The sequence below is a fragment of the Natator depressus genome, chromosome 4 (assembly GCF_965152275.1).
Source record: "Natator depressus isolate rNatDep1 chromosome 4, rNatDep2.hap1, whole genome shotgun sequence".
In the NCBI taxonomy this organism is placed as follows: domain Eukaryota; kingdom Metazoa; phylum Chordata; order Testudines; family Cheloniidae; genus Natator; species Natator depressus.
The window spans coordinates 125,073,395-125,087,965 of NC_134237.1; the positions used below are offsets into that span (position 1 = coordinate 125,073,395).

Sequence of the window (14,571 nt, forward strand, 5' to 3'; positions counted from 1 at the left end):
GAAGGAAACTGTTTCTATGCTTGTTTCATTTAAATTAAGATGGGTTAAAGCAGCATTTATCTTCTGCATAGTAAAGTTTCATAGCTGTAGTAAGTCAATGTTCAGCTGTAAACTTTTGAAAGAACAACAATAACATTTTGTTCAGAGTTACGAACAACCTCCATTCCCAAGGTGTTCGTAACTTTGAGATTCTACTGTAATTCATAGTCAGGACTGAAATTTCAGGAAGCTCTGAATAGGATTGACAAATGATAGTCTTTGAAATCAGTATGACAGGCCTCAATAGCTGGCATTTATGACACAGTAAGTCACCATGAAATCCAAGGCTTTTGAAACTATTTATTTGCTAACCTAGTATTAGGATTTGCAAACCAAAACATTCCCCCAGAAAACAGAACCCTTTTTTGGAAGGGATCCCTATGATAAGTTCTTAGTAAAAGATTTTCTAAAGAATCTACAAAAAATGATTAGCAAAACCTCGATTTCTAATCACGCATGTGTTAAGACTGGGTATAAAAAAAGTATTTTAAATACAAATAAGTAATATTTTATAGCCTAATCCAGTGGTTCTCAAACTTTTGTATGGTGACCCCTTTCACACAGCAAGCCTATGAGTATGACTCCCCTTATAAATTAAAAACACATTTTTAAATATTTAATACTTATAAATGCTGGAGGCGAAGCAGGGTTTGGGGTAGAGGCTGACAGCTCATGACCTCCCAAGTAATAACTTTGAGACCCCCTCAGGGGTCACAACCCCCAGTTTGAGAACCCCTGGCCTAATCTCTTCTAGCCTGCCCCGTTTCTGGGTGTACTTTCTGGAAGTGCTTTTGTAACTAAAAGAGCCAAGGAACATCATAGTGATGTTTCTGAAACAAATAAAATGATCATGACCTGGTGTTTAGGGATGGTAACTTAGGTAGCTTATCTTGGATAAGTTTCAATGTTGCAGCGGCACAAGTTGGATCAAGTTCCTCTTCGTTCCTTTCTGACTGGGAGCTCAGCAAAGCTGGCCTCATGACCATTCCTTTTGTTAACACTTTCGGAGATGATTGGGGCTCCAACCCTGCAGAAAAAAACAAAAAACAAAACAAAAAACCCCAGCATGTTTAGGAGGGGAAAAATAAAGTCTTTAAAAAGAGAAATCTTACAACTACATCAGAGTGTTTGGTAAGGCTATCAAAGGAGTGGATAGATTGTGGCTACCTCACTAACTATTTTTCGTTGGAATGGCATCAACCAGTATGTTACTGATACAAGCCAGTAGATACACTACTATTTCTACTATGGGAAAATTATTATTATTTTGGTACAAACAAGTATTACTACCATATCAACAGTAAAACCTCATTATGACACACTTGTATTATCCCACAAGGAAAGAAAAGTTAAACAACAAAAAGATGATGTCCAAATTGCTACACTGTTTTTTGACATGATTGTGGCTGGTAATAGTCTCACATCAGCCCTCTCAGAGTCCATACCATACTCACTGCTAATCCAAGGCAGAGTAGTATGTGAAAGGAACTATGAATATTATATCCATGAGTGATGCTAAAGAGAAGTTCCCTATCTAATACAGAAATGCAAAAATAAATAAATAAAGTTGCAGAGCAGCAGAAGAAAGAAAACGGACTTAATAGCCATAGGCTCCCCAGTGCTGTGGCTGCTTTGGTGTAACATTCCCTGTGCAAAGCAGACCTAAACTTGGCTCAGCCAGGCACAGGGGAATAGCTCTGATGTAGGGATATTCATTGGTGGTGTAGAGCTGACATAGCAGGTCCAACAACATCTTACAGCCTACCATCACCACAGCTAGTTAAGGAGCATGATTAATGGGAAAGAGCTGTGTGGCTAAGGCTTTTCCTCCAACCTGGTGATTCCCAATTGCCATACTGGCCCTTCAGATACATAGAACAGGCTTCAGAAGGGCTGGACATGTGATCTCTTTTCTTAAGTGTTTTGCAAAAGGAGAAACAGCTCCACTGACAATGTAAAGAGCTTTGATCCTTTAGTATATTCTCAAACAGACGCAATCTACCAGAATCTTTTCTTTTGTAGATAACCATCAGGAAAAAAAGAGCACTCTTTACTTTCAAAGATAAAGCATCTACCTAAGTGCCTGCAGAAGCACAGGGCGTGCCCACCAACTAGCATCCTTATGACAATCTGACATGATTGAGGAACAAACCCACTGCAAGATCTTCAGCACCAAAAGCTCAGCTACTGCAGTGATGGGGGCAATATGACTGTTTTACAGAGGCAGACAGACAGTTAAGATTAGTGAAAGTTAGATTAGATTAGATAGATCAAAAGCATAGACCTCTACCTGCTGAACTAAAACAGCCGCTCCATTAGCAGGTAGTAGTAATAGGCTCTGATTCTCCAGGAGGGCCAGCCACTAGAGGGAGACCTGATCACATGCACTTATCCGATAGTTTACATTTGCACTTTTCAAACAAATAAAGTAAGCATCTTTATAAGAGATGCGAACCCAAGTACAAACTGTAAAACCAAAACAACAAAAACTATTGTTCCATGGGAAGGAAAGTTTGAGCAAGCTGTGGCAGCCTTCATCTGGAAAACAACCCAGTTTGCTTGAAGTCTTTCCCATCATCTATCCCACCCTTCATTTCTTAACCGGCAGCACTGAATACATAGCATGCTCACCTATTACTTCCACTTCTTAACTTGAGCATTGGGCTGGTGACTGTGTTTGTGTCTAAAAAATCCTATGTAAAAATTCATTCTAATTGGTTTTGATACGAGCACTGCAAAATTTACTGGAAACCAGACAGATAAGGGCAATGATAATTAAGAGTAATGGGATGAAACTGAGCAGAGGAAAATATAGGCTAAATATTGAGAAGGGGTGGAATCTTAACAGGGAGGTCTATTAGATGGCAGAACAGCCTCTCAAGGAACATTGTGGAGATCAGCTCTGAAGTGTTATTGTGGAATTGCAACACCACCTTTCGGAGGAAGGCTGGGTGAGGGCACATTTGGACCTTATCCTTAAAGAAGACTGTGTATGGAGGTTGTGAAGTAAGGGCCCTAATCTTCGAGACCCTTATGGCCGAGGTGATGGCCACCAAGAAGGCTACTTTCCAGGACAAGTAGAGTAGAGAGCACATTGCTAAGGTCTTGAATGGGGAAACACCTATCCCAGGAAGCTCTCTGCCTGTGGGAATTCTGCATATCCACTTAATCCACCTCAAAGCCTCCTATCTCCCAAGGGGACAGAACAAGTTAGTGGATTGCCTCCACTTGTCTTTCTCCTATCATGAATGGTCCATCCGCCCAGATACCGTAAAGAACATTTTCCCAGAGGTGGGGAACTCCCCGGATACACCGGTTTTGCAACCAAATGAACAGGAAGTGTCTTCAGTTCTGTTCCTTTCTGAATCACAGCCTTGGCTCACTCATGGATGTGTTTCTCCTACCCTGGAGAGACCATCTCTACTATGCATTCCCCCCTTTCCTCTCATACACAAGGTCCTGCTGAAGGTCAGAGAAGAAGTCACAAACCTGATCCTGATAGCCCCGACTTGGCCAGCACTGGTTTACCACCCTTCTGGATCTTTCGGTGGAAACACCAATCAGCCTATCTCCGTTTCTGGATCTCATCTCTGAGGATCATGGATGCTTACATCATCCGAACGTCAAGTCCCTCCATCTCATGGGCTGGAAGCTCCAGGGCTGAACCCCTTTGAGTTAGCATGCTCAGGTCTGGTTCAAGAAGTTCTTTTAGGGAACAGAAAACTATCCACTAAGGCCACATACCTGGCAAAGTGGAAGAGTGGATCTGGACAGCGCAGAAAGGGGTCTCGCCTATGCGATCATCAGTTCCGTGTATTCTGAACTACTTGCTACACCTGAAGCAACAAGGGCTATCGGTATCCTCAATTATGGTCCACCTGGTGGTGATTTTGACTTTTCACCAATGGGAGAATGGCAGATCCATCTTTGCAAACTCATTTTGTAGTTGCCTTCTCAAGGGGCTGGACAGGCTGTACCCAAGAGTCCTGGGCACCTCTATTTGCATTATATTCCAGTCACTGCTAATATTCAAAAAAAGCTTAGCAGTTCTATACTCAAGAGGGGAAAAAAGACCCATGTAAAAAAAAAAAGTCCCAAATTTGTTCCAAAACTTTAGTTATAATCCTGATTCCTACACTGTATATGCAAAGCATAATCGCTCACTTATCATACTGAGTTAAACCGGCGCGCGCGCACACACACACACACACACACACAGGAAAGCCAAGAGAGATAAATGAACAATGTGACATTTAGATATATACAATCACAACCAAAAGATCAATACAGGAATTCTGAAGGGTTGCAAGAACAAAATATTTTTCATTGATTTGTTATTTTAAACCATTAAAAGAAAGATGGCTAAACATGTGAAAGGTAAATACATTATTGCAGCATTAACAAATACTGTTATAGTGTACACATTTTAACATTTGTTTATAAAATTAGTTTTGGTGACAAGATAAAGCAAGAATCCCCAAAGCAGACAGATGAAACTTCTATATTTGTGTTGTAAATACAAGACACTGAATGTGATTTTAAAAGTAAAATTCCTTTATAGAATTCAGCTATTCCCTGTATTTCATCTAGCAGAGGTACAGTACCTGGGTTCAAATTTGTTCCAATATCTGCTTTTAGAAAGAATCATAAAAATGTCCAAATACCCCTTTTTGTTTAAATTGACCAAATGGCACCTATTTGCCTGAAGCAATAAAGTAGACAGTGTTCAAGAGATAAATCGATAGTAGGAAATAGAGAGGCTGGGGTTTCAACTGAAAGTTAGGCTGCTGAATGCTGACATTATTGATTTTAGCTAGTTCAGCTGGCCTTGTAATTAAAATGTAAATTTGAGAAAGAGATTATGTCCTGACAGAAATGGTGGGATTAGGAGGAGATAAAAGCCCCTCAGTCAAAATTCAGAGAAAGAAATGAGAAAGAAAGAGCACAGGTTTCCTCAGCTGTGTGGATTTAGACTAAATCTAACTACTTCAGATTCACCTACATTTAATTGAAAAAACGGAGATAGAATATAAACAAGTATTATGGACTGCAACCTTCCTGGAGCAATATAATATTTAATTTCTGTTTCACATTTTAAGGAGTCCTACCCAAGCAAAGCATGTGTAATTTATATTAATACACATACACACACACACACAAACACACACGCAAATCTCTCATGGAAATTTACCAGGTTGGGTAGAATATTTACCCACTCACCCGTTACCACCATGATCACGAAAAAATTAAAGATATTTTTACTCATCAAATACAGTAAGCTGGGTGAAGAGAATTTTGCAAGGCATGTTCTATATGAACACACAGAAGTACTCCCACACAGAGCTTGAACCTATGCCCACAAAAACAAATGGCAAAGCTTCCATTGTCTTCAGTGGTTCAGAATCCAATCTATAATATCTATGTATGCATATACACAGTGTGTGTAAACAAATTATCATATGTGATAATGTATTATAAAGGTTTCATTATTTTTGAGAGTTCCATTCTCATGAGGGATGAAACCTTGAGTGAATTATGCAGATCATCCCCAACAGGTGCTAAAATCTTTTCATATCACATGGCATCATGTATTTTTGAAATTAATTTCAGAAGTGTTTTAGAGTTTGCTTTATTTTAAACCCCTTTACTGGGATCATCTCTCCTATCCTTCCACCTCTAAAGGCAGGCTCCCTGGGTAACATGACTTCAGCTATACAAACCTCTGAGGCAAAGAAAAAACTAAACTGTTTAAAAAGTTTCTAAAAATGACTGAAAAGAGCTTTTAAAAAAAATATCTAAAATGGTTTATCAGTATCTTGGAGCCTTCCAGGGCTCCAAGTATTGTACGCTGCACTGGGAAAGCTCAGAATCTTCCGTTTCTGATGGCACCCATTTCTAGTCCTGTAGGTGTATGAGGTATCTGACAAAACCAAACAAACAAAAAAAACCCCAAAGCAGCTGTTTGAAGTGCTAGGAGGTTTGAAATGTTAGATTTAATTCTGGCAAATGTAGATGTTTCAACTGAGTGCAAGTGAGGTAATCATATGCACGATAAAAACAATGCATCACATGGACATATACAGAGCTTCCTGAAAAAAGTTTGAAAGAATCTTTTATAATGAAAAAGTGTTAGGCAACCTAAATATAAAGGTCACTACCAACTCCCCCTATAATGCACACATGTTCACTAACAAATTTTCATTCAAGTTGCTGTAACTGCACATTAAAAATCCTAAGCTATAAAAAACATAATTAATAGCTAAGGTCATTAATTACAGAAATTAAATTACATTACACATCTTATGTGGTTTGACAAAACAATTATAGACATGCTAACAATTATAACCTTAATGCTCATTATAACCTTATCTCTGCCCCATTTTTAATCTAGTCTAGGACAAGAGTGCTCCGATGACACACTATATTCCCCTGAACCTGCAACTTTTACTAATTTACCACGACTGCTCTGTGACAAATTTGCCACCCTATTAATGTGCACGTGAGCAGTCCCCTTGTAAAATTAATCCTCTGGACAAACCTACAAGATGCTGATTGTGTTGTGCAGTGTTCAGCACCTTCAACTTCTATGTTCTTCAGTGGGAGACCAACTTGAGGAAGGGCCTACAAATTTCAGGAGGACCTTACTTACAAGAGGGACCCATGCATGGAATTGTGGAAGGATTTTCATAATCTACTCCTTCGTATATATGAGAAAGATAAACAATTTTAACATTTTCCTGGAAGTAGAAAAATTTTAATCACGTTTTTCTGTAAATGTGCAAATATTCAATTTATATTTAATTCTTAGGTATATTTTATGACAAATATATTGTATTATTTTTCTTTATGGGTTGTTGTAAAAGGGATATTTTTGTCTGAATATGATTTTCTAACATGAATGTAATGTATCAATTTTACTTTTAAATTAACAACTAAAATATTTCTAACAATTGCATGCACTGAAAAAAAATTAAGTTTTTTTGTATACAGTGGATCAAAGTCAGTTGTAATTTGAATATTGACTATCACTTCTAGGCAGATTTCTGATATACCATTTATTAAGGGCAGTATTATTTCAATTATGTAGTCAGTAATCTTAACTATTCATTTCCTCACTTCTGAAGATTTTTTTAAATAGCAACCTTAATCTTAATTTAACAAAAGTCTTTAGTCTATACTTCCTTTTTTAAAAAATAAAAAATATGCTTGTTTAATCAGAGGTATTATATCTTCTGAATGAAGATAATTAATTGTGTGTTAATACTGTTGTCTTCTGATGAGGAGGAAGAGGCTCCTAAGTTCTGCTGGGTACAGAAAGCAGGGGGTAATGCTGTCTCTTACTCCCTTTTCAATAGCTGTTCTGGGGTTTTTTCCCTATAGAAGTCAATAACTGCCTGTAAATTCTCCATGTAACCTAATGGACTAATTCGTTTAGTGCTAATGTTGCAGCTCTATCATACTCTTGGTTCTGAATTTAATTTCTGTCAATGGAACTATGAATTCTAATGTTTTTCTGTCTGTTTACTTTGGTCTTCCCCAAGTTTCTGAGAAATGACTGCATATAACCTGAGGGGCACTGAGACATCCCCCGTGCAGCTCCTAGTCCTGAGGTACACAGGGCAGGATCATTGAGCCTGGGAAGGAGGATTTTGATTTCTGTAATGCATCTACACTCAACTGAGGAAAAACAAGACTTAGAATTTATGAAGTCCAGATCCCAAGAATGAAACTCAAGATTCACAGCATATTAGACCTAGGATATTAGCTAAACAAATTGTGTTACATGGAGAATATACAATCCTTTAGTGACTGAGTCCCTGACTCAACAAAGCATCCCTACTGGAAATTAGCTAAAGCATGTGCTTTCCTGAATCTGAGCCTGAAAAAGGAAGTGGAGACAGAGCTCCCTTACCCCAGTTCACCTAACACTTAGATCTTCATTTTAGGCAGAATGTTTAACAAAATTCACCCAGTAGATGTGGGGTTCTGTTAGATGAGTTTAATAAATATGTGCACATCTAATATAGTATGGATATAGGGGGGAAAAGTAAACCCACACCAAGTACAGCCCATAGGATCCCAAATGTGGTTTATAACTACTTTTCCCCTAAAATTGTAAGGTGTGGACCAAGTTGATCAACTGCATATTTTCATTTTTGCTGTTGCTGTACTGAAACAAGCAATTTTAGCCATCTACAAAGGAAGATGAGAAAACAAAGGCGATAGTGTGCATTTATTTTTGTTAAAATAATTTTACTATATATGCAAATTAAGGCTTGATCCTTATGCTCTTCAAAAATTTCAAACGATCAAAACTGGGCAATCCTGGCTTCAGGGATCACAAATAAGTCGCATACAATATGCATAATGCACATGTGCATAATAATGATTAATCTAATTTATGCTTTGGGGCTTCAGCCAGTTGCCTGCAAGGGTCAGGAGGGAGTCCCCCCAGTGCACCACTGTAATCTGTGGGGGAGGGTTTTGCCACAGCTAGAAATGGGATACTGATTGGGGTGGACTGGTGTTCTGAGGTGGCAAAGAGAATCCTCTCTCAGATGTGTGGCTGGTGTGTCTTGCTCACATGCTCAGGGTCTAACTAATCAGCAGACAAAAGGCCAGAAAGGAATTTTCCCCACAAATCAGACTGGCAGGCATGTTGCTGATTTTTTGCCTTCCTCTGCAGCACAGAGCATGGATCGCCTGCTAGGATCACCTAGGAACATATCACCTAATAAATTCCCTGCTATTGCAAGGGCCTCGGGGCATTGATGGTGCCTCAGTCTCTGCCTGTGGAACACAACTATTCAGTTTCCAGACGACTAAAAAGTCAGTAACTGAAGTTACCAGGCTTAATACAGGGGAGGGAAACAGGTGAAATGAAAAGGCTTATGATATGCATGAAGTCACACTAGATAAAACGAATGGTCTATTCTGGCCTTAAACTCAATGAAACTATTTTTGAAGCTGAATCTCCGAAGATAATGAAGGAGTCTAGTGTCGAAGGCTTTATTCATTGAGACCATTAAGGAAAGCCAACTACGTAAAAACAGAGTAAAAAAAAATTATTTATTATTTTTTTTTTTTAACAGATTTGGGGGGGTGGGGGAAATCAAAGAATTCATCAGAAGTCTTTGCAAAGAGCTATCTTAAATCCAAAGAATCTGAATGGGAAACCATTCCTAGACCTCTAAGGATCCCCAGAGGCCTAATTCTGTCCCCCCATATTATTCATCAATCATCTCTACAAAGCCACTAGAGGGGCTGACAAGATAACATGGACTGAAGTGCTAGCATTATGCAGACAACATCCAGCTCGACATCTGCTTTGTGTCATAAGCAAGCAGCACAACCCAAATATCTTTGTTGCCTAGCCAAAATCAGCATTTAGCTAAAGTTGAACCCAGGCAAGTCTGAGGTAATGCGGGGGGGGGGGGGGGGGGGAATAAGAGAGCTTTAATGATCTTATTCTCGCTATAAAATTCCACACTATCAAGAGCATCTGCCTTCATATATTGAAACTGGTCAGCAGCCTTGGGATAGGGCCAAGAGTGACCTAGACAAATTAGAGGACTGGGCCAAAAGAAATCTGATGAGGTTCAACAAGGACAAGTGCAGAGTCCTGCACTTAGGATGGAAGAATTCCATGCACTGCTACAAGCTAGGGACCGACCGGCTAAGCGGCAGTTCTGCAGAAAAGGACCTGGGGATTACAGTGGACGAGAAGCTGGATATGAGTCAACAGTGTGCCCTTGTTGCCAAGAAGGCTAATGGCATATTGGGCTGCATTAGTAGGAGCACTGCCAGGAGATCGAGGGAACTGATTATTCCCTTCTATTCGGCACTGGTGAGGCCACATCTGGAGCACTGTATCCAGTTTTGGGCCCCCCACTACAGAAAGGATGTGGACAAATTGGAGACAATCCAGCGGAGGGCAACAAAAATGATATGTAGTCCTGGAGACTGAAGTCCATTATCCACACAACAGGAACAGCATGCATGGTAATAGAACAAGCTTTGCCACACTATCCTGGCACTGTGGCTCAATCCTTTTGTGGAGGATGAGCAGAAGTCATTGGAAGAAAAAATATAAGTCAATAGCAGTGATAATATTTTCAATAAAAAGTATCAAAACCAATTCTAATAAAGTTATACTGGTAATTTTCTGTATTAATTCCTTTTCATTTGAATTGGTGTGTCTTTTCTAGATGAACACACAATCTGAGGTGTCTTATTATAAAAGTGTTTGACATTTTTCTTTTAACATGCATTTAGAATAACTCTGTGATACTGCAAACTGGCTGGCCCCTTGTCCCACTACAGACATCAGGTGCAAGTGTAAATAGGGATTATACAAATGGGAGGTCGTTAAAAGTCTGGTAATGCTAATTTGGCATGACACCCCTAATGGGTTATATCTTCACACTTCAGTTACCTAATCACCTAAATTCTTTTAACAAATTTACATTTCATCTTACACATGGAGATTCAAATTGACTTGTCTATTTCTCCCCCCATCCTACAGTTCCATGATAAAACTCAGCTCCTTATCTTAGCCATTAAATATTATTGTAACTTTTTGGGGTTGCAACATTTATATCTATATACTCTCTCCAAAGTAAATTTTCCCTTGGCACAAAAACTTTTTAGATCTCAGTGGAGCAACAAATATAAATTTGTAACCAAAAATGGTATTTGAAGTTGCAATTCATTTCACTGGTAAATACTTTCATTTTCCCAAAGAGAAATGAAAGAGAATTAACTGACTTTCTGATATGACATTTCAGTTACCATTTTATAAATTTCAGTGGTTGTGTATTACATCTTTGTTTTATTACATAACATAAAATATTAATTTGAGGAGCTATTAGACTTTCACTGTTTATTCAGGTGCAGAATCAAGGCCGGGGGGGGGGAGGGGGAGGAAACCTTTAAATTATTCAGACTGTCTGTAGAACAGCAAGAGTGTATTTAAAATTGAAGGCGTAATATGCTGTAGTTAAGAGATTCCAAATATATTAGACTTCTGAACTGAGATGTAAAATTCCATTGTTTCCTATATGCAAAGCATTTCACATGAATTAAAAACTAAGCTAGCAAAATAACCCTTCGGCTGTATAAAGCTGGGGTAATTCAATTGATTTCAATAGAGTTCACCAGGGATGATTTTGACCCTTTTGTATCTGGAAAAAACAAATGTCTATATTTAGTTAAATATTTAACCCTTCATCACAGTTGAGTCTCCTGCTATCACATCACACATCTTTACCAAGCACACGATTTATTCTTTTAGGCCCAGATTTGTAAAGGTATTTAGGTATTGATTTGCTCAGCATTGCAACACCTAACTGATTTGGGACCCTGTGTCTCATTTCCAAAAGTGATTTAGGCACTTAATGGTTTAAATATTATCAACTGTCAATGAGATTCTGGCTCCTAAGTACCTAAATTTCTTTTAGAGTAACAGCCATGTTAGTCTGTATTCGCAAAAAGAAAAGGAGTACTTGTGGCACTTTAGAGACTAACCAATTTATTTGAGCATGAGCTTTCGTGAGCTACCGCTCACTTCATCGGATGCATGAAGTGAGCTGTAGCTCACGAAAGCTCATGCTCAAATAAATTGGTTAGTCTCTAAGGTGCCACAAGTACTCTTTTTTTTGTAAATTTCTTTTGAAAATCAGACATAGGTGTTGCAATGCTGACCACAGCAAGTGTAAATAGGGCAATGCCTAAATACCTTTACAAATCTGGGCCATACTAAGTTGGCCCTTTAGTGCATATAAATTGTTTTTGGTCAGGCCTTTTCTGATTTAGAAAAGTGAACCATGTCACCGGGAGATTTAACTTTTAGAATCTTTTGATTAAAAATATAAGCCCAACAAGATTTGAACTCAGTGGAGCAGATGCAGTTTTCAGTTACACTGTTGTAAATCCAGAGTCATTCCACTGAAGTCAACATGATTACTCCATAGTTACACAATGGAAACAGAGCAGTTTGGCCCAGTAAATTACAAATGCACTTAAGTATATGTTTTCATCCATTCCCATGTGCTTAAGAGCTTTTCTGAATAAGGATTGTTTCTTGAATTGGGGCCTTAAAACAGTAATTTTATCCACCAGAAAAGGAGCTCATATTCTCTCAGGAACACAACAGAAATAATAATTGCTAAGAACAAACTTTTAAAAGAAAATCAAACAAAGGTTTATGAAGTTCATACGAAGTATGTCCCTTAGCTTCTACCCAGATTTATATACATGCATAATATCACTGTGAGATTTGGGGAGAAAGGGGGAATTGGCATTTTGGTTCTTCAGTTAAAAAAAAAAAAGTAGAAGAGTATCTTTTTATTAGCTACAGTATATATAGAAATAAGGAACGGATTATTCTATTCTATATAAATTCTCATCAATGCAGTATCTGAGCACCTTCCAGTAAGTGCATTAAATGATGGGACTAACATCTGTCACGTGTCATTTGTTCATTCTCTCATCCTCTTCCCACAGGAAGAATTGTGTGCGCAACTGTTTTGTTTCAATATGGCAATATTGTTTTGCGGGGTTCAATGAACACACTGCTATGTGTTTATGATAGAGGAGGCCAGGATGAAGTCATGCGCTTTGCACTTGGAGTGGAAGGTGGTGAGGATTAAACTGACTTTTTATATATTATGCTAAGAATCTTCAGGCTGCTGTTAAACCACACATGGAAGCCAAGTTCCAGTGCTTGGTACAGTCAAGGCAAAATACACTAGACTCCCCATCATCCCTAGTGCAAATCCTCTCCTTCAAGTCCATTCTCAAGACCCACTAGTACTACAATCCCTACTCAGAGTGAGCCAATATTTACATAGCTAAGTTGAGAGGCAGTTGGGGCAAGTGATTATTTACTGACTGATGTACTTACACTAACATTTATAAAAATGGATATCATATATATAAATATTGTAAATATTTGATTGTCTCCCTCTTGCCCACCCTTCATATAGCGCTGGGTTTAGTATTGTGAGCTCTCCAAGGTAGGGTCTGCATCTTCATAGATGCTTATCTAGCACAATGGGGATCTCATCCTGTTTGAGGCCTCACTAGCATGTCTCGATATTTTGAGGTTTCCTTGAGCTGACTTTGTTAACTACTGCAGACCTCCCACACACTGTAGTCAATCTTCATGGTATGAGGCAGTCACAAGTAAAAGGTCACTCTAATTGCCAGTTTCTCGATTTATATATGCACACCTAAATTCCCTCTAAGTTGCGCGGCTGCCAAGCAGTCTATCAAGTGCCACTCACTTCATGTGCCTGTCCCTCCCACTGCTGTGCTGCTCCTGCCCTCTGCCTTGGAGCCCCTGGCCAGCTGCTCCCGGGAGCCTCCTGCTTGCAGTGCAGAGCAGGGGAGGAGACGGGGGGGCCGCTGATGTCAGGGTGTCCCCCTCCCCTGTACCCCATCTCCACTGGGGAGGAGGGCACGACAGGGATGTGGGAAGGAGCTTGCTGGCAGCTGCTGCTGTGTCTGAAAAGGCAGGCTTCAGACTGATGAATGCCAATCTACTTAAAGAGGCAGCGCGTGTCTGTCACACACACACACACACACACACACACACACACACAGTGTCTCTATCACACACAGTCTTTCACGCTCCCCTCCCAACACATACTTGTATTATTGTTGTTACTTCTTGATACTTCCTGCAATACACACAGTTTTTTGACTGGTCTATGCATTTCATCGTTTTTATTTCTCTCTTATGCTTACATTTAATTCTTTGAGTAGTGAGTTCTAAAATGCCTAACCTGTCTTGGATAGACTAATTATCCCTATGGTAACTTTTTAAAAATATGTATTATATCTAGGTTTTTTGTTTCTACTGGTGGTGCATATCCACACATTACCTCGATATTGGTGCACATAACAAAATTCATTCTGCACATGGATGGAAAAAATTTAAGAGAACACTGATGCACACACCTTAATATTACCAAAGAGAAAAAAATTTGGCTTTCTACAGCTGCAGATTGACTTCCCAACAGCTCAAATTACACAGAAGTTTTAAAAAATTACATGAAGAGTGTAAAAAAACACTCACACAACACGTTCAAGGATAACATAGCACCATTTTTAGTCAGTCTCACAATCAGCAGCAATGTGAGGCAGGAACAAAAAAATTATTACACTGTCAAGGATTTTTAACTTTTAAACTTGATGGCAGCATTTCCCTCTATACCAAAACCTTCTGATGCTTAAAATGCCCAATGTTACAGAGAAGTAAAACTCCAGACACTTATGAAGCATTACCTGGGAAGGACAAGGAATAATGTACTGGAATGTAACTGTTTTAGATCAACTTTTTTTGGTAACTCACCTGTCAACTTTATAGGTACACTTTACAAGTACTCATTTATTTCAAAAAGCTTTAGAATATGTTTGGAAAAGCGGAATGCTAAATTTAAATGAAACAGACAAGAACAAGATTGGATGCATGGGGTCTTTCTACTGTATTTTCCACTGCATGCATCCGATGAAGTGGATTTTAGCCCA

At 38.9% G+C, this 14,571-nt stretch overlaps 1 protein-coding gene across 5 annotated transcripts in view; it reads right to left on the minus strand.

The window, feature by feature from the left end:
• UVSSA (UV stimulated scaffold protein A) overlaps window positions 1-14,571 on the minus strand; it is a 94,553-nt gene that overhangs the window by 38,923 nt on the left and 41,059 nt on the right. For all 5 annotated transcript variants that reach the window (XM_074951838.1, XM_074951840.1, XM_074951841.1 and 2 more), the window contains one exon: window positions 895-1,066. In XM_074951838.1, coding sequence (XP_074807939.1) covers window positions 895-1,066 — 172 coding nt within the window. The remainder of the gene's footprint in view (window positions 1-894; window positions 1,067-14,571) is intronic.